Source organism: Molothrus aeneus, chromosome 10 (genome assembly GCF_037042795.1).
Source record: "Molothrus aeneus isolate 106 chromosome 10, BPBGC_Maene_1.0, whole genome shotgun sequence".
Taxonomy (NCBI): domain Eukaryota; kingdom Metazoa; phylum Chordata; class Aves; order Passeriformes; family Icteridae; genus Molothrus; species Molothrus aeneus.
The window spans coordinates 4,249,339-4,269,028 of record NC_089655.1 but is presented as its reverse complement, the minus strand read 5'-3'; the positions used below and the strand labels follow the sequence as shown (position 1 = coordinate 4,269,028).

Genomic DNA, 19,690 nt, shown 5'->3' with positions numbered 1-19,690 from the left:
CAAGGACAGCAGCTGCAGGCACATCAGTCCTTGCTGCTGGCACTCCACTGTTGGCAGAGGTAGAGCTGTGCACTGAGCACACTGCACTGCAGGGCTGTGCTGGAGTTTGTTCATTACCTGCAGTCTTTAGACTCAGGTGAGACTGGCACCAGGGATCTCTGCCTTCCTCTTGGGCCCAGGTGGGGCAGGGGTGCCCGGGGAGGTGGTGGAGTCTCCATCTTGGGGGATAACCCACTGCACCATTGGTAAAGTTCACTGAGGTGAGGTGCTTGCAGTTTTGCCAGGAACACCAACGTTTTTGGCTTTCCTGGCTTGTGCTCCTGCACGTTAAATGCACAGACATTTGAGCTCAGCATTGTCAAACCAAGAAGGGACTTGAGGTGCCTGCTGTCCTCCCAGAGGCTCCTGGTTTAGAGACCCCACTCAGCCACTGCATCTTCAAGGGAGATGCTGAGCTGTGGGTTCAGCACAGCAGCAACAAAAGGATCAATCACTCACCAGCCCAGAGACCTTAAGGGAAGATTCCTGCTCACTGTGGGAGCCCCAGTTTGGATGGAGAGCACTTGGTACAGGATGAGCTGAGAGCCAGAGATGTGGAAAACTACTGAGTAACTTGAACCTGGATGGTGGGCCCAGGAATGGGGATGGTGAGCACAGGAATAAAAGGCTGAGAGAGTTTTATACCAAGATGCTATTTACTTTGAACAGTCATATTCAGCCACAGTATAACATGTCTAATCAATCCACATGGATACACCTACAACAGGTAATTAAAAAAATAATAAATGAAGACACTAATAAATTAAGTACATTTAACTTAGATGGGACAATGGTCTTTGTAACAGCAGTGGCAAAGGCTGGGTCTGCAGTCACTCCTCTAGGATGCAAATGCCAAGCAAGAAAATCCCTCTGGATTCCCCCTCCCCTCAGTCCTCATCCCACAAATGCTTGAGACCAGACCTGAACACTCCTGCTGGCCTCTGTCCATCCCACTGTCCCATGGCATCTCCGCATTCCTCCATCCCCACAGCATGCAACACTTTCCTCTTGCTTTCACTGCTTCACTGCCTTGTTCCTTCCATTCCTACACAAACACTTTTCTATCTAACACAAACCAGAGTCCTCACAGCCATCAAAGCCACATCCAACAGCACCTTGTGGCACTTAGCAAATGTCAGTCCTTCTGTGGAGGCAGCCAAAGGTGACAGCTGTACAAAAGAGAACAAGCTGCAAGCATTTCAGATTTAATACAGAAATTTAATAGAGTCCACAGACACTAACGCTCCATCTGGAATCCAGTGACTTTTACACCTTCATGAGAAACAGAAGATGGATCCCACCCCGAGCTGAACTAGAAGATTAGGGATTTTCACAAGTCTTTGCATGACAAAAGCACAAGCAACACTGACTTTCAGAGGCTTGTTCTCCTACAGTGCTTAAATGCCTTGAAAACACCCACACCAGAGTGGAGAGTGTTTGCCATCCCATGCCTTACTTAACTCCTACTAAGGGATAAAGGAACTGGAGCTGTGATATGAGAACAGTGATTGAGTTCAGAGGACAAACCATGCACCCCCCTGCACCGATCCACAATCCACCAACACCTCCACAGAGACTCAGCTTGCCTGGAAAGCTGCTGCCTTGACAGCTCCTGAGGAGCAGAGCTGTGCTGGGAGAGCTGCAGTGGCTGCTCAGAATGAGCTGGGAGTGAGGCAGCACGTGGCGTGTCCCTGTTTGTCTGAGGCAGCTGTGCCAGCAGGCTGATGTTACAGCAGCAGCAGCAGGACAGGCTGTGCTGCCAGCCCCACCAGCAGCAGGGCAGGGAGCCCTGGCACCCACTGCTGCCAGCCAGCTGCACCCCTGGAGGCTGCTGGGTTTCCCCCATTGGTGCTGATCATCCAGTCAAGATGTAAAAGGAGGTGGGACCGGCCTTCAGGGCAGGTGAAGGTGTCACTGTACAGGTACCATGGAACAAGAACCCCTCCATGATAGTGCAGCCAGCACTGCTCTTGTTGGGCTCTCTGAGCAGGTCCAGCTGGAACAGACTGACCCTCTCCCACACCTTTGGGAATGGATGTGATCCCTGGCTGCAGCCCCACCTGCCATTCTGGGGGGAAGGAGCCTCCTGGCTCTTTGCTTTGCCAGCTCCAGAGCCTCCTGTTCCTGCCTGTTTGTTGGTGTTGCCAGCAGAGATCCAGCTCTGCCCTGCATCACTCTGTGTGAGTGTCCTTCTCCTTGGGCAGCAGCAGGCTCGACCTGGCTGGAGAGCTGGTGGCTCTTTTGATCACCTCCATCCACCTGCCAAGAAAAGACATGAGAAATGTTTAACCCTCACTCACAGGGAACCTCATGCTTTGTTATGAGCTGTACCCCTTTCCAAAACAGCCATTTTCTTGCTTTTACAAGTCTTCTGGAGAATTAACTCTTCAAAGGGACACCTTGAGATGTGGCAAATACCCTGCAGAATGTGGCTGCCTGTCCAAGTAACGAGTCCTCAGTGCTCTGAGCTCCAGAGAACTCTCATGAGAGCTCACTGTGCTCTCTCCTCAGTGTTATCAAGGGTGACAAGCTGATAATAATTACTGCTTTTCTTAACAATAAATTACTAAATAGGTAACAGCCTTGCTTCTGTGGAAGAAAGCAAAGCAACAGTGAAAAAAGCAAGACAAACCCACTGTGAATTGGACATTTTTGCCCTGAAATCCTTACCATGAGCCCAGTGCATTAAAGAGCACAACTTATGGCTGAGGTAGCTGATACCTCAGCTGTTCACAAGTGTGTGACACCTCAGTAAAACCACATTCCAAAACTACCACTCCAACCCTGCATGGCAGGACCCAGGGCAGGGGTTCTCAACACAGCAGCAAAGTTTTGTGGTGCATTTCACAGAGTTTGGACTCTGTGGAAGCCCCTAAGAGCAATTAATTGTAATTACAGAGGGTAATAATAAAATGTGATTACAGAGAAAGCAGACAAGTGAAAGGGAGCCCTGCACTTGTTGCTCTCAGCCTTGTGTTGTAACTTCTGCTCTCAGAGATGGAAGATAAAAACCAAAAAACTCTTTCCAGAACCTGGAAATCTGACTCCCAAGAGCTGGAGGAGCTGAGAGCCCACAGCCCTTCCCCTCCCACATTGGCTCCAGGGAAGCCCCAGACTCCTGGCACAAAGCAGAGCTCTCAGCTCCAGGTGTATCCCCAGCTCCCCCACACACAGGAAGGTTCTGTCAGAGGAGGGATCTCCAAATATCATTGGTGGGAAAAAGAAGGGAATGCTCTTCCTGAGAATGAGCTGGAAGATCACTCAGACTAGGAGGAAAGAAAGTGTGGCATTCACATTCTATGAACAGAGAGAGAGATAATTCTCTCACAGGATTTTTCCTGGAGAAGCACAGAGAGAAGAGAAAACAATTCTTATCTCTACTTGCTGCTCTTCTTGTTTTTGCACATGTGGAATGTGTTAGGAAGATTGTTTACCTGAAGGGATTTGGTAATTGGATTCTGGTGACGGTTGTTTATATTAATTAACCAATCACTCAAAGCTGTGTCCTGACTGTTGGGAGACAGCCCTGAGTTTTCTTTAGTATTGTAATTACTAGCTATTGTATTGAATTTAGTAATTATTGTCTTAATTTATTTACAATAAAAATAATTGTAATTAATTTAGTATTTTCTTTAGTATGGTAATTTAGTATAGTATCTCTTTAATATAGTATAGTATAATGTAATATAATATAGTTTTGATAAAGCAATTGTTCAGCATTCTGAATCAATGGAGTCACATGCCAGTCATTCCCTGGTTAATATTAATTGGTTAATATTAATTACCCAATCACTCAAAGCTGTGTCCTGACTGTCAGGAGACAGTCAGGAGTTTTCTTTAGTATGTAATTTAGTATAGTATAGCATCTCTTTAATATAGTATAATGTAATATAGTTTTGATAAAGCAATTGTTCAGCATTCTGAATCAATGGAGTCACATGCCAATCACTCCCTACATTCCCTGATTACTATAAAAGAGGATGGAATGATCAACCACTGATTTAAGAGCAGGTTATAAACCAAGACAGAGAAAACAGAAAATTACCTCTCAAAGGTGTATTTGCTCTCAGCCCTGAAGAAATAGACGTGGGACTTGAACTGCAGCTTGAAGACATAATCCTTGTGAATGCCATCTGCCTCCACAGGGCTGCTGACCGTGTAGCCCAGCAGGGGGAGGCTGGCCAGGGGATAATCATCCTGCAAGAGCCCAAGAGCCCAGCCCTGAGTGCCAGGCACCCTGTGTGCCCCAGGGCAGGGCTGTGCACTCTTGCTCAGGAGACAACAGCAGAACTCTTCTGCAAGGCCACCAACAGTTTATAATTAAACCTTCCCCCAACTCTTTTCATTTTTTAATGGTTATTTGTTTCTGCTCCTCTGCCCAATGCCGCCTCCTGGGCTCCCTCTTCCTTCTTCTTCAAGAAGCCAGAATAACCCAATTACTGGGTCATCACAACTTATTTGGTTAATAAGATGAAAAAATTGCCCTGCACCATGGTTCATTATCAAGCAGGCACTGAATGCACCATGGGCAGAAAAATCCCTGGAGCCTGTCAGGCTGAGCTGAAGCCCAGCACAGAGAGAAGTGGGCAAAGAAGGCCCAAAGGCTGCTGTGTCCCTCACATCCCTCAGTCACTGCATGAGGTGACATTTCCCCCTCACCCACACAAGTTCAGCACCATCAGAACTGGAAATTCTGATTAAGTTCCACAGGAAATGTGTTGTCATCTTATCACAGGGGTTCCATACTGTTGTCTCTTTACCTCAAAAGTTTAATACCTTCTGGTGTTTCTCATAGGCAGCTCCTCAAGGCTCTGACTCTCTCTTCTTCACAAAGCAGCCACTGACTCCAGTTCCCTTCCCAACCAGCCACCCCACCCTTTTATAGCACTCTTCTTCTCATTGCTTACAGCTGTGGCCTGTTAAAGTCAGGCCTGTTCCTAATCTTTATAATTGGCCCAGCTGCAACTCCTTAGGGGTAAGATTACTTTCTACACTATCTTTATTTTGTTATATTCTATCCCCCTACAGAAATGCCCACAGCATTTCAGAGACCAGCTTCATTATGAATTGCCTCCTCTTCCCCTTGGGCTCTCCCTCAAACAGCAGAGATTGAAAGCCCAGGATCCCCAGGTGCCCCCAGGACCCTGCCCTTCACCCCCTCACCTGGTGTGTCTTGTAGAAGAACAAGCAGAAGTTGGTGAAGACGACCCACAGTTTCTGCCAGCCATTGCTGTTCTTGAACTTCCTCAGCAAATACCCAGAGAGCTGGTTCTGGCACAGAAGGAAAAGAGAATTCTCTGAAATCACAGGCTGCCATCCTGCTGCAGCCCAACGCTGCTCCTGTCCCTTCACCAGGCATGGTGACAGCCACCAGGGTCCCTCCCTTCCAGCCACCCTTTCTGACATGCAGAAAAGCCACGTGGAACACACTGTGTGAGAAGGGAAATAAAGCAGGAGAGGACACAGAGGATTGCAGAGCTGGGAGATAACAACACCTGGCAGCTACACCAAGCAAAGCTGGCGTGGAAGGGGCTGCAGGGAGGGGAACACCACTGCCTTGGAGTCAGCCAGCAGCACAGGGAAGCCTCTGGCATGGAATGGCAGCATAGGAATTTTGTAATTTGAGAAAAAGACAGGATTTGTGGCAGATTTACAGAGAGAACCATTTTTTTGAGGCATAAACAGGAGAACCTGTCTTAACAAGGCAGTGGTACACGTCTGCCTCTGAGGATGACGATCCTCACGTGAGCAGTTAGGAAGCAGGACATTTTCCTGGACATCCCATGGCTCCTCCCCACCAGCACAACATGTGAGAGGCATCTTTACCTGGATCATGCACAAGTAATCAGACAGGGAAAGGCTCTGGTTCCGGTACCAACAAACATGGGTGATTGTGTTGGGCCGTTGGGCCTGGCCCAGCAAATAGCGAGGAGGAAGCTCTGGAGAAACAGCAAGAGAGCAGAAAACTGAGCAGAGAAAGGAGGAGAGAAAGAGAAAAACAGAATGTTAGGGTGAAAGGAGTGATGCAAGAAAGGTGGCTGTCAAAGGAAAATGGATTGTGAAAAAAGTGACGGTGTTAGAACATGGAACAGATCAGAGTGAGAGCGAGTGCAGGAACCCACACGTTCCATCCCAGAGCCTGCAGCAGGGTGGGCTTGTTATCCATGCACAGAACTGTCAGCTGGTGTCTTTGCCCAGCTGTCAGCAGGGAAAGGCCTGGCCCCTCCAACAGAAACCACAACAGCTCAAGTGCCCAGTGTCTGTACCTTGAGCCCAGGTCACATCTACAGCACTTCCTTACCAAGCTGATGCACACAGTCTCGACCAGAAAAACACAGGAGCTCCAGTGCCCAAAAGTTTAACCCCCCTTAAACAAGTGCCTCAAGAGCAGAGCAGGACAGGCAGGCACAGACACAGCTGCAGTCCCCTGCCCCATTGCTTTTGTCAGGTTAGTGACCTCCTTTTTCTGTCCATGTTATTTAGGGTCCTTCCCATTTCTGGAAGTCTTCCCAGCCTCCAGGCAGGTGTCCTGCCCTGCCAAACTGCTGCCTAAAGTAAAACCAGAGTTGCTGCAAGCAGTGTAAGGAGTGCTGAGCTGATCAGCCTCGAAACCTGCAGGATTCAGTGCCCAAATGTGCCACCAGTGCTGCCTTGCACTGTGGGGAACAGCAAGACTGCAGGAACCAGTGGCTCACAGAACCCAAAAAGGTTTGGGTTGGAAGGGACCTTAGAGCTCATCTGGTTTCAACCCCTGCCATGGGCAGGGACCCCTTCCTCCAGACCAGGTTGCTCAGACTCCCATCCAACCTGGCCTTGAACACCTCCATAATGAACATCTCTGCTCAGCATGAAATGATGCTGCCATGAAAAGACACTTGGCTGCTCAGTCCTGCCAGGAAGGGAAGGGCAGAGAATTCCAACTGAACTCTCCTTAATTCTGGGTGCAGTACAGCAGCTAAGCAGAGCTCAGTACAGCAGTCAGTCTCTAAAGGAAAATATCATGGAGAGGGGACCATTATAATCATAGAACCACTAAGGCTGGAAAAGACCTCCAAAATCATCAAGTCCAACCTTTGACCTAATCCCACATAACAATTTAGCAAAGGGCCACATCCACACATTCTCTGAACATTTCTGGGGATAGTGACCCCACCACTGCCCTGGGCAGCCTGTTCCAATGCTAACCACTCTTTTTGCTAAAAAATTCCTCCTGATTCCCAACTTGAGCCTCCACTGTGCAGCTTGAGGCCATTTCCCTCTTGTCCTGTCCTTGTTCCCTGGGAGCAGAGCCCAACTCCCACCTGGCTGCCCCCTCCTGTCACGGAGTTGTGGAAAGCCAGAAGGTCCCCCCTGGAGATGCCATGGGACAGAGAGAGAGAGAAACAGCAAGCATTTCTCACAGCAGCTTGTGGAAAGTTTTAGGGAGCTAGAAAGATGTGATAACTTGTTGACTATAAACAATTTGCAAGTAGTGTTTTTCTACTTTATTTTTCTGTTCCTCTCAAAGACAGTGGATGAGAAAGATGTTTCTGTTAGTCAGCCAATAGAACAGAATCTATCGTACCACTCTATAAAAACCACGCAGTTCTTTTGAATAAAGCCTTCTTTGCCTTTTCTAAAAAAAACCCCAAAAATAAAACCAAAAAAACCCACAAAAAACACCCCCTGAGCCTCCTTTTCTCCATGTTGAGCCCCTCCAGCTGCTCCTGGTGCTCCAGACCCTCCCCCAGCTCCACTGTCATTCTCTGGACATGCTCCAGCCCATCAAAGTCCTTCTTGTCATGAGGGTCCCAAAACCCCTGGATTTGAGGTGCACCAGCAGTGCCCAGCAGTGCAGCAGCAGTGCCAGTGCCCAGCAGTGCAGCAGCAGTGCCAGTGCCCAGTCCTCCAGCAAAGCAGGGCGACACCCAAAGGAGAATTCAGCCCCAGCATATCCTGGCTTTCCTTTAACCCTTCCCCGCTTTGTTCCTGCTGCCCAAGCAAAGCCCTGCTGCACGGAGAGCAGACACACAGACAGCCAGACAGGGGACAGCATGCAGAGGGGGTGGGTGGCCATGCTCTCTCTGGGCACAGCAGCTGTGCCAGGCTGAGAGGGGGCAGGAGGGGCCAGGGCTGGCCCGGGTACCTCGACGGCCGCGCTGTGGTCGGCCATGGAGACGCTGGTGCTGCGGTACCAGCACACGTGCACCGTGGTGTTGGCACGGGGCTGGCTCTGCCTGTCCAGGGAGCTACGGGAGGAGTGAATGTCATCTTCTGACTCCTGCTCTACTGACACCTCATCAGAGGATCCTGGGGGACGAGAACGGGGTAGTGCTTTAAGTGAACTGTGCAATAGAAAAGGAAGAGAAGCTGGGATGCCTGAGAAAGGAGGTTTTCTCTTGCCATGGCCATGTTTAAGAATGTCACACTGAACTGGTTACACAGCTCCTGCACCACTCTGAGCACGTCAGTCTGGGTTTCATTACTCAGTTCTGCCTGGGCCAGCTGGCTCACAGGATCAAAGGATGGTCTGGGTTGGAAGGGACCTTAAAGCTCATCATTCCAACCCCCTGCCACGGGCAGGGACACCTTCCACTAGAATAAAATCACAGAGTGGTTTGAGTCAGTGCTGTGACAGTTCTGCTCCTTGAGTCAAGGAACAGAACAGAGGTCTCCAAGAAAAAATACTCCATGTTTCAGTACAGCCATAACACCACCAGACAGGCACAGGAATACTGGGCTGTAAATGCTGACCTCCAGAGACTCTACATTTTGGACAAAAAAACTCAGCACTTAGTTAAAGTGAGAAAAATCTATGTGAGGGCTTTTAGGATTCTATAAAATCCCTTTATAAGGGACATTATAAAATTAACAACTCTGCAATGGGAGCATCTCTGCTGCATTTAAAGCTATCTTGAACATCAGTCTAGGAAGACAGGGATATCTCTTTTGATTAAAACCAAAGCCCAATTAATTCTCCATCATCATATGAACTATAAAAATATGTCATTTATGTCATCAGACTCACAGAAGGCAAAGCAGAAAGGACAGGACATCTGCTGCTTTCAGGGGGGCAGGGAACAGCACTCACTGTTGGAGCGGTTGCAGACGGAATTTTCCAGAAGCATCTCAGATTTCTCTGTGGATTTCTTGGCCATCTCAATGGCCACATTCAGATCTTCCATCCACTTGCCCATCTCCAGGCGGGTGCTGCAAGGGAAGCAGGGGCAATGGGCATCTGCCAGCCCAGGGCTGTGCCCAGGGCTGAAGGCACAGGTCACTGCCCAAAACAAGGCACAGAATCATTCCACTAGGTAAATAAAACCAAAATTAGAATTCCTCCAAAGCAGGAGCTTTCCAGAGGGGAAACGGACCTCATACAGCCTCCACCTCTATAGTCAAGCCTTGAAACAAGATTAAATTAACAATTAAACACCTGGACTCTACAGCAAATAAAACGAACAGACAGCTGGCAGGGGTCAGGAGAGGAATTCTGGAACATTCTGGGGGATATGAGCCATGATTTTTTTGAAGGATAAATGGCAGCCTGAAGCACAGCCCATCTTTTAAAGAGCACCTGACATCTCAAGCAAGTAAAACCCAGAGTGCAGGAAGAGGAAACCTCCTTCCCCCTTCCCAGGATCCTACAATGTGAGACCTTCCCAGCCCTTCAAGGTGTATCTGTATCCACAGGGATGCAACAGTGGCAGGTTTGGCTTTAGACACAGCTACAACATTTCTTTTTTTTGGTAACCACCCCTTTTTTCTGAAAGTTTTTAATTTAGACTGAAAATTCCACACGTGGTCTAAGCCTAGCAGCAATTTTTATTTTTGATAGGTAACCTTTGAGCTATTTTAAAGTCATGACAAGGTAAAAATTCTATTTATTTTTCTAAATTTAGGAATCTTTCAAGCACTCACAGCTGCTGAGAAATGGTTGATCTTAAAAAAAATAATAAATTCCATTCTCAGGTGTTAGGTTGGAATTTAAAAAAATATATCTGCATACCAAACATATTGGCTCCTGTGCCACTACACACCTGATTTATAAATATAGTGTAGTGGTTATTTGTCAAGAACAGGTCAGCAAGCAGTAAAACCCCTGTGATTTAAGGTTGAGATTTAGTGCTCCCACCCTGCATTGTTGGCATTCCTGATTCCAGCTGGGTTTTCACAGCAGACTTGCAGAGAGACAAAAACTCCTAAAGCTGATCCTGACACCAGGTGTAGGAGCCACCCTAATTACAAAAAGGCACCAAATTCACTGCACAGGGATAATTGAGGCTGAAAAAGGATTGTTTTCATTTCCAAGTCAGCCTTTAATTTTTCCCCAGCTTCCTCCATGAGATTCTGCAGGAACTGTCCCCTCCTCACAGCAATTCATATGTTCTGAATTGTCATTCTTTGGATCTCTAAAACATTTGTATGTTTAGATTTTTGTTTTCTGAAGTGGTTTGAAGGATGACACTGGCAATTCCCAAATAAACAAACACAATGGCAAACTTATTGCTGCTGTTTGTGTTTTGGGTCAGACAGAAACACAGAATCACAGAATCACAGGATGGTTTGGGTGGGAAGGGACCTTCAAGCCCATCTCATCCCACCCCCTGCCATGGGCAGGGACACCTCCCACTATCCCAGGCTGCTCCAAGCCCCATCCAGCCTGGCCTTGGGCACTCCAAGGGATCCAGGGGCAGCCACAGCTGCTCTGGGCACCCTGTGCCAGGGCCTCAGCACCCTCACAGGGAAGGATTTCTCACCAATATCCCATCTAACCCTTCCCTCTGGCAGTGGGGAGCCATTCCCCCTTGTCCTGTCCCTACAGGCCCCTGTCCAAAGCCTTTTTCCATCTTCCTTGTCAGCTCCTTCAGGCACTGCAAGGCCACAATTTGGTCACCCCAGAGCTTCTCCTCTCCAGGAGAAGGAGAGGAGAACAAGCCCAGCTGTGCCAGCCTTTCCTCCCAGCAGAGCTGCTCCATCCCTCTGCTCACCCTGGTGCCTCCTCTGGACTCTCTCCAGCAGCTCCAGGCCCTTCCTGTGCTGGGCCCCAGGGCTGGGGCAGCTCTGCAGGTGGGGTGTCACCTCAGCAGGGCAGAGGGGCACAATCCCAATCCCTTTCCTGCTGCCCACCCTGGGATCAGCCCAGGATAAACTAACTGCTGCTTCTCAAAATCCAACACTGAAAAAGGTGCTGTGAAGAGTCCTGGGCTTATTTTGAAGTCCAGAGGGTGCATGAAACACCCCTCTGGCTGTGCACCACTTGAGCAGTAACTTTCTGGAGAAGGAATGCATCAAAGCCACAGGAAAAGCAGGATTACCTGGCTGCCACCACTATGGTTTTCTGTGCAGAATAGATTGTGAAGCAGTGTGGGACAGACCATTCATTCTCACTCTCCTCCACCTGCAGGAAAAGAAAAGATTTTTCTCATCAGTGCTCAGTCACCAATAAACACTAAAACTGTCCTGTGCTGGCTGGGACTGGAGTCAAACAGGATTCCAGCCTGGCTGCAGGAGTGCAGAACAGCAACTCTCTGATGAATACCAGCTACTTTCAAGTCTATTTTGGCTCTCTATGGAAATCTATGGTGTGTTTCTACTGCAGGGGCACAGCAGCACTTCCAGCAGGGCAGGGAAAGGAAGGGTTGGAGCAGATTTGGCTCATTACTCACCGGGGGGTCAAGCACTATCAGCTGCAAACCAAAGACAGAAAGAACAATCCTGTTAGAAAAGGTGTGGGGAGGCAGGAGCATTGATTACATGCCCAGGTGTGTGCAGGGGGACAAAACACCAGAGTAAATAAATCCCTATTTCCAGATCAGCCTCTCACAGCAGTGTGAAAATGAATGGGCAAAAGAGTGTGCTCCAGCTGTTTGGCTAATGTGGAAGGAACAGACTGATCACCTGCAGATAAAGAAAGCTCTGTTTGACACATATCAGGGTCCAGTTGCTGCTGAGACCTGCCTTGGAGCAGTTTGTGGCTTTGGTCCTCGTGCCCTGAAGGATTTCCTCAGCCTGCCTTAGGCAAAGCCACTTCCTTAACCCTGTGGTGCAACATGGAACCACTTACCAACATGCCATGCAGAGAGAGGTGTCCGTGGATTTTGAACTGATTTGTCCCTGTGACCCCTTTGCTTGTGTACAGTAACATATCTGAGAACTGGAAAGGCAGGAAGAGAACAATCAGTGCTCTGAAAGCAGCAGGCAGGGTCAAGGACATCTCCTTGAAAATCTTTTTTGACATCTCCTTGAAAATCTGTTGTTTAAAGGCCACTGTAGATGCATGAAAAATGCCATTTCTCTGCCAGTTTGGCCAACTACCCTTCCAACCTCTCTTTTGTTTACTCATAAAAGAGGAAATTAATTTTTTTAATTCAGTTAAAACTCTGTGCCATTAAGGAACCAAGGACCAGAGAGTAGTACCACAACCACACCCTCTAAAAACATTGCTTAGCATGAGTTTTCAGTCTCAGGTGCTGATTTTAAGCACAAGTACATAAAAACACACTTCCCCAACAACTTTATCTTGAAGACTTTGGGTTTATAAAAGTCAGGAGCAACACCCACCAGAAAGAACATCCTCTGCTGTAAACCCTTCTTAGTGAGCTTGTACAAGCAACCTTCCCGGATAAACTCCTGCAGTGGAAAAGGAAAAGTTAAACCATATTCGATCTTTCCTGACTTGAGGGAATTTTATTTTCATCCCAGAGTACACAGCTGTTGATTGATGCCCAGCAATGACCACTAACAGATTTCTTGGAGTCAATGACACCTTCCTTCCTTTTTTGTGACATGAATCAGCTCCTTGCTGCAGGCAGCATTTAAATCAGTGAAGGAAGAGAGGGGAAAGGAGCAGAATTCCTGTTGGACACCAGCAGTTCACCTATCACACTTACATCCCACTGCAGTGACTGCCAGAGCATCCCCAAAGCCCATGCAATGCTCCTGTATTTATATCAAAAACAAAGAAACAAAAAAACCAGGCAGGAACTGCACAAACTCCTGTAATACAGAGGCACCCAGACCAGTTCAGCCCAGTGCTGTGCTCTCACCACCCCTGTGCTCTCTTGAGTTTGCACCAGGCAGACACAAGCAGAGCTGGGAGTGCATTTCCAGTAGGACACACCCCAGCACACCCAATATCTGTACTGGGAACACAAAACTGAGCCAGAGTCTAAGCAGAATCTTTCTGATCTATTCCTCAGAATATCAGCAAGGTGATGATCCCATCATCCATGGCATTCACTAAGGGACAGTTACATGAAGTGACACAGACCAGAGGGGCAGTGATGGCACTCTTCAAAGGCACTTCCTTGGAGATAAAACCAGCAAAGGCTCTAAAAACTAAGCAGAGGCACTTACCCTGCCAGGTGCTGTGAGATTGTCTACCCCAATGAGGTCATGCTGCAACTCTGTAAGCTTCTGGAAGTTTTCCAGGCGGATGAGGCTGTGCTGCAGCTGTGAGGTCATTTCTGTGACTTCCTTCAGGGCATCTGTGTGGAGAACAGCACCAATGGGACCAGAGCAGAGCAACCCAGGCCACCCATCTCACCCCTGGGAAACTGAATCTGAAATTAAGAACTGAAATTTACAGCCAATTCTGGAACAGAATGGTTCATATGGAAGGGACCTACAATGACCACCCAGTCCAAATGCCAATTTAAGTGTATTTTAGAGAAGAGTAAAAAGAGCAAGCAACTTCACGGCATTTCCCATGCTTCTGTAGATCATTGTGTATCTGAGATTTTGCTTAAACAAAAAATATTCACTATGTAGCTGAAAGTAAATGAAAAAATCAAACCAAACTATTTCTGCCAAAGATTACTTTGTCATGAATGGACTTTACTACACACACTTCTGATGCTGCAAAACAAGCATTTTTTGGTCACATTTTTACATCTAAATGACAAAAAGGTTGTAAAAAAACCTTCTCTTTTTTTTCCTGCTAGAAGACAAGTAAAGGACTAATTTTCCAGCTTTGGGATCCATCATGAGAAAACAACTTCCTGGAATGCCAGGAAAAAGAGGCACTTACATTGAATTTGTGGACATAACTGAAAATAAGTGAACCAAGTGTTCAAGGCCAGGCTGGACCGGGCTCTGAGCATCCTGATCTAGCAAAATTATCCCTGTCCATAGTGGAAAGGGAATGAGCTGACTTTTAAGCTCCCTTTCAACCCAAACCATTCTGAGATTCTATGAGTGTGTAATTCTTGTGTTCCCAGGGCACAGGCAGGGTTTAGGGTGTCCATGGGGAGGGTGCTGCCAGCAGGACAGGGCTGGGCTGTAGGAGCCAGGGGGGTGGGATGGTCGGAGAGCAGAGATCTCTGCAGCCAGGGCAGGAACTTGGGGTTCATTGCAAAGGTGCAGGGCCCTGCTGGGAGCTGCCAGGCACAGCTCAGAGCAGGACTGAGAGAAGAGAGGGGGAGAGAGGATGAGAGGGTGAGAGAGTAAAAGGATAAGAGCATAAAAGGGTAAGAGAGTGAGGTTCCCATTAGAATACAATAAATCTTCTGCGCTGAATATTCTGATTCTCACTAACCAATCTAGCACAATATATAAATCCTATAGCATTTCCATACAGCCTATAAGAATCACTACATTACCATACTGTGTTACATTTTAAACCCTAAAAACTCCTCTTTGGGCCCCTTCTGCCAAGCTGGCAGGGTCTGCTCTGACCCTTGGGCCTGTCTGCAAGCAGAGGGTGTTGTTCCATCAAAAGGGGATTACCTTCAGCCAGCCATGCCATTGTTTTCCAGTTGTTCAGTAACTAAGGTATCTCAAAGCTTGCTTTCATTTCAATCTCACTTATAGTTTCCATATTCTCAAAATCTTTTGCCAGCCAATCATATTTGTAAGGCTCTCCTGTTTCATCTTGCCCACACTGGGCGCTCACTCACTGCGGCAGTCGGCGAAGTCCCGGTGCTCTGCTGTGTAGTGCTTGCACAGCCTCCCCAGGATCAGCTTGTAGTGCATCAGTCTCTGGATGGGTTTGAGCAGAAAGGTGTTGAGGGGCAGGTAGCAAACCTTCTGCAGCTCAAACTCCTTATAAACCATCTCCAGCTTCTTGAGGCGTTTGGTTGCTTTCTCCAGTTCCGTCAGGACCTCGTCATGTTTCTGCAGGTAACCGGTGAACTCCTGTGGAAATGGACAAAAAGTGACTTGGATCAAAGGAAAACAGCCTTTCATCATTAAAGGAAGTGGCAGGCAGCTCCCAGTCAAGGTCAAAATAGGTGTTTGTATGGCATTGTACCTGTGCCTGCTGGGAATACCAAATGCTGGTGGAAATAGCAGTCCCACACTCCTGCACTCCCATTCAAGCCACTGGTTTTAATTAAATAATGACTCCATTACTGCAGCACTAATGTAACTGTCCCACATAGGCACTCTGCACCAAATAAAGCTGATTTCATTTCAGAAGAAATTATTCTGCCTTGTGAATCAAGGTCTCAGTAGGGGAGCTAAATAAATAATTTTTCTTTGTTTTCTGCTCAATAACCAACAAACACCTTTTCTCAAGGTAAATGTAGGTGGCTAAATAAGCAACAGTGATACAAAACCTTCCTGCAATTATTTTACCATGCTTTTTTTAAAATTGTTTCTCAACAGTAACTGTTTGCAAGTTATTCAAGATTGACTGAAAAAGAAAAGGTTTAGATGAGATATTGGAAAGAAATTCTTCCCTGTGAGGGTGGTGTCAGATACTAGAATCTGATAGTTCATGGCTAAAACTTTGTTAGGAACATTTTTCCTGGTGTGTAAAGAAGCTACAGTCACAGAAGCCCAGCCCTCCCTGAAGATGCCTGACTGGAACTTTGGACTGAGAGTTAAGATGTCTTGATAAGATAAAGGGAACACTATTATTCAATAATCACGGGCCTAGGGAGAATAAACAAGGCAGAGAGAAAAAAATACATGCTCAAGAAAGCCAAACCCAGCAGAAAATCATTCCAGTCTGGTTTGGGTGGGAGAGGCCATAGCCCAAGAGGCCAGGTTTGCACAGAACCCCCAAAAAAAGGGGAGAGGAGGAGAGTTTTGGGTGCTTAGCAAAACCTCTGGTCAGAGGCAGTGAACACCCATCTTCCCCCAGACCAACTGGATCAGTTGTAAAACCCCCCAACCCCAGGATGGCCACATCCATGGGACATGCACGTGGGAGGCAGCTGAGGGGGGGTCATAATCCATCAAAGACCCCCCCAAAGTGCTCCCCAGACTCACTCCTGTGGCCTTGCACCACAGGACTGCACAGGACTGCACAGGATTCAGTCTGCTGCAACAGACTGTGTAAGACTGGCCCCCCTCCAGGGGAGGTACCTGAGCATTCCACCTGGCCTGAGCACATTTTAATCCCTTGGATTCTATGTTTTGTGGGGGACCCTCACCACCAAGAAGACCAGCTGGACAGGATCATCAGGACACTGGTGGGATGTAGAGTGGTGATATTTCCTTTAATCTGTCTCTGTCCCTGTCTTTCTGTTCCCCCTCCTCTTTTCTATTTCTTTCTCTTCCCTCTCTCTCTGATATTTACTATTAAATAAAGCCCATAGTATTGACTTTGGCATATGGTCTCATTTGCATTTTTTTTTGCAGTTCTAATAATTTTAAGAACCAGACCATAACAGGTGGTGAGGCCCTGGCACAGGGTGCCCAGAGAAGCTGTGCCTGCCCCTGGATCCCTGGAAGTGTCCCAGGCCAGGCTGGACAGGGCTTGGAGCAGCCTGGGATAGGGGAAGGTGTCCCTGCCTTGGGTGGGGGTGGAATGAAATGGGCTTTAAGGCCACTTCTAACCCAAACCCTCCTGGGATTCTGTGATGAATGGAAATATTAACCTTGAGCTCTGATCCTTGACAAAACAAAACAAAACAGAACATCTCAATAATCCCCAAATTCCAGGTCTTGCATCCTGTGTTACCTTGAGAGCGTGCATGTTCCTGAGCATGACATCCCCGATGCGCTGGAAATCCCCCTTCACGTGGGCATTGCTTCTGCCTTCCCTGGAACACACATGAGGAGCAAAGAAAAAGGCAACATGCATGGGGAATCAAGAAATTTCTGTTTTCTCCCTCCATCTTCCCTTGTAATTCACAAAAATCTTTAGGCATTTGATATTCTGATTTCAATGTTCAGATTGAAAACTTAGTACGTTAAATATGGATGCTGCACAAAACAGCAATCACAAAAACATGCTTAAAAAACTGAGAAAGGACTAGAAAGGAACTGGAGTGAAAGTCTATTTGAAAGCTTTATGTTTCATAAATGTCATAACACAACCCCACCTGATTTTGTGAATTTATTTCTGCTCATACTTTGTTTATGTTGATCACCTCCTTTTGAAAGGGAGTTATATTGTAATATATAACATGGCAGGTCAGGAGAAAATAATATAAAGTTTAAAAGACTAAAAACATCATCTATGAAATAAACTGCATTGCAAGAACCAAACTCCCACTTTAATCACAAAAATGTTTCCTAGATTTTCACCTGGAGATTTCATTAAAGGTGGGGAAAAAACACATGCATCATCTTTTTGATCTTGTGCTCCTTCTTTTTTCTAAGGCTTAATAAGCACTATCAGGTTATATCAACAATTGATGATCTTAAACGTGTTTTCCAAGCTAAATGATTCTGTAATTACAAAACCCTCAGTCTGGTGCACAAGTCATACAGCTACAAGATATTATATACAAAGCAAAGATTGGAAAATGGCCTTTGTGCAACAAGGCCCATACTTTTTTCACAGCTTTAATTTCATAAAAGATTTCTCCTTGCTTCTATTGATGCGGAAATACCAACTGCAGTGTGGTTTTGATGTGAGGATGTATAAAAAGGTCCCCCTGGTCACTTACCAGAGGGAGAGCCTCTGTTCAATCTCCTTCAGAAAGCCTCTGTGGAACTCATAGATGGGGTCTATGTTGGAGAAGAGCAGGGTCATCAGGCCCTCGGGCATGGCGTTCTCCTTGATCACAGCACTGCGGAACCACTGCCAGAAAGCCACAAAGTCTCATCAATGTCTCTGCTTCAGAAATTCATGGTTAGCATGAAAGTTCCTGCTCCTACAGTGATGGGGGAGGAGAGGGTATGCACAGGGAAAAAGCAGGAAGGAAGAAGTAATACTTAGGGAAGATGTAATTTGTGAAAAATGAAAAGATGGGATTTTTTTTTTTTCCTTGCCAAATATGAGGAAGATGAGGCCCATGGCTGGCTGTGGGCACAAGCTGGTTTCTGAATGCAATGATGGGATGGTTGGGGACAGCTGAGTGACAGTCAGTTACCCAGGGGCTGCCCCAGCTGCTGCCACTTCCACGCAGATAAAACTGCTCTCATAGGCCTGGAGCCTGTGCCAGTCACTCAGCTGAAGACATCTCGTTGAGGTCACATTCCACAGCTTTAGTGCTTCTGGCAGGGATGGGGACATTACAAAAATCCTCTGAGATTTTTCCCCCTTCTTTTAGGAGAAGTGCTGGGAAGCCTGTAGGAGGAATTGGAGTGAGATGGTGCTCAATGAGCTTGCAGAGAACACCTCCACTGAGGCCACGCAGCATTGAGGGACTCAAGCTTTTCTTAAATGAAATTAAAACAACAGCTTATAGAAAGGCAACAGTCACAGTGCTCAGACATGGAGCTCATGAACAAAAAAAGCTCTTTTAGAAGCACATGAACTAGAAATTCATGCTGCCCTCCAAACTGGGACTCACTTGTCTATTCTGGGTGAAAGGAGGAGGAAGAAACAGAAGCAACAAAACAAGAAGAAACTCTTCAAACCCCCATGGGTTCAATGCCCTTTGCAACTGCCATCTGCTCACAGATCCAAAGGCACAAGGCTAAAAGCTTTTCAAGGCTAAAAGCTTCCCAAGGAAAACCACAGAGAAGACAGCCAGGTTATAAGCAGAGCTGGCAGATATCACTGAAACAGAATGTTGTGCAGTTGCAACACAAAATCAGAGTTAGCCTGAAAACACAGATTACTAAAAATCATGTAATATGAACAAGGTAAGGGACTCCTGCAAAATGTTTTTAGGCTTTCCTTGTTCACAGTTTTCAGAGCAAAAGTTTGCCTAGGTCATCAGGATGGCACAGGATGCAGCTGCTGGAAGTCCAGGGAAGGTATCTGCTCCCCCACAAAAGGAGCTATGCAACAAGGAAGGGGACAGCTACTTGGATCATGGTTTATGCTACATTACAAGAAGAAATTCCAAGTTTTTCCAACCTAACAACCACCAATCTGTCATAAAAAGGGAAAAGAAATAAAGTAGAAGGCACTTACCACTGTAATGACCTCCAGGTCCTTTAAATAGGTGCGTTCTGTGGCGAGGATCTCCTTTGCTATGAAGTATGCCTTGTCAGTGGGGCAGCGCTGGAAGGACACACAGACACCAGTGAGTACTGCAACACAAACCTCCATTTCCTCCTGGGCATCAGCTCCAACCTCACATCCACTTCCCTTTGCTGTGTGCAAATGGAGCAGCTCGTTACTAACAGGACATCTCTTTGTTCAGTATCATACTCCCAAATGCTGACTTTACTATAAAATATTCTTTCTATTGTTAGAGTATTAAAAAATAATGCCAATTATATGTCAATTATCTTAGAATCATAGATGGTTGAGATTAGATGGGACCTTCAAGCTGATATCATTCCAGTCCCTGCCATGGGCAGGGACACCTTCCACTAC

The 19,690-nt window shown here is 46.9% G+C and overlaps 1 protein-coding gene across 1 annotated transcript in view; it reads right to left on the bottom strand.

Moving 5' to 3' along the window:
• Positions 1-676: 676 nt before the first annotated feature.
• FARP2 (FERM, ARH/RhoGEF and pleckstrin domain protein 2) overlaps positions 677-19,690 on the bottom strand; it is a 73,144-nt gene continuing 54,130 nt past the window's right edge. Inside the window, exons 15-27 of the mRNA XM_066556574.1 lie at positions 19,283-19,372; positions 17,865-17,998; positions 16,931-17,012; positions 14,919-15,156; positions 13,378-13,508; positions 12,583-12,651; positions 12,086-12,175; positions 11,337-11,419; positions 9,110-9,228; positions 8,165-8,328; positions 5,203-5,310; positions 4,085-4,236; positions 677-2,298 (exon numbers count right to left, since the gene is read on the bottom strand). Of these exons, the coding sequence (XP_066412671.1) occupies positions 2,211-2,298; positions 4,085-4,236; positions 5,203-5,310; positions 8,165-8,328; positions 9,110-9,228; positions 11,337-11,419; positions 12,086-12,175; positions 12,583-12,651; positions 13,378-13,508; positions 14,919-15,156; positions 16,931-17,012; positions 17,865-17,998; positions 19,283-19,372 (1,548 nt within the window). The 3' untranslated portion in view covers positions 677-2,210. The remainder of the gene's footprint in view (positions 2,299-4,084; positions 4,237-5,202; positions 5,311-8,164; positions 8,329-9,109; positions 9,229-11,336; positions 11,420-12,085; positions 12,176-12,582; positions 12,652-13,377; positions 13,509-14,918; positions 15,157-16,930; positions 17,013-17,864; positions 17,999-19,282; positions 19,373-19,690) is intronic.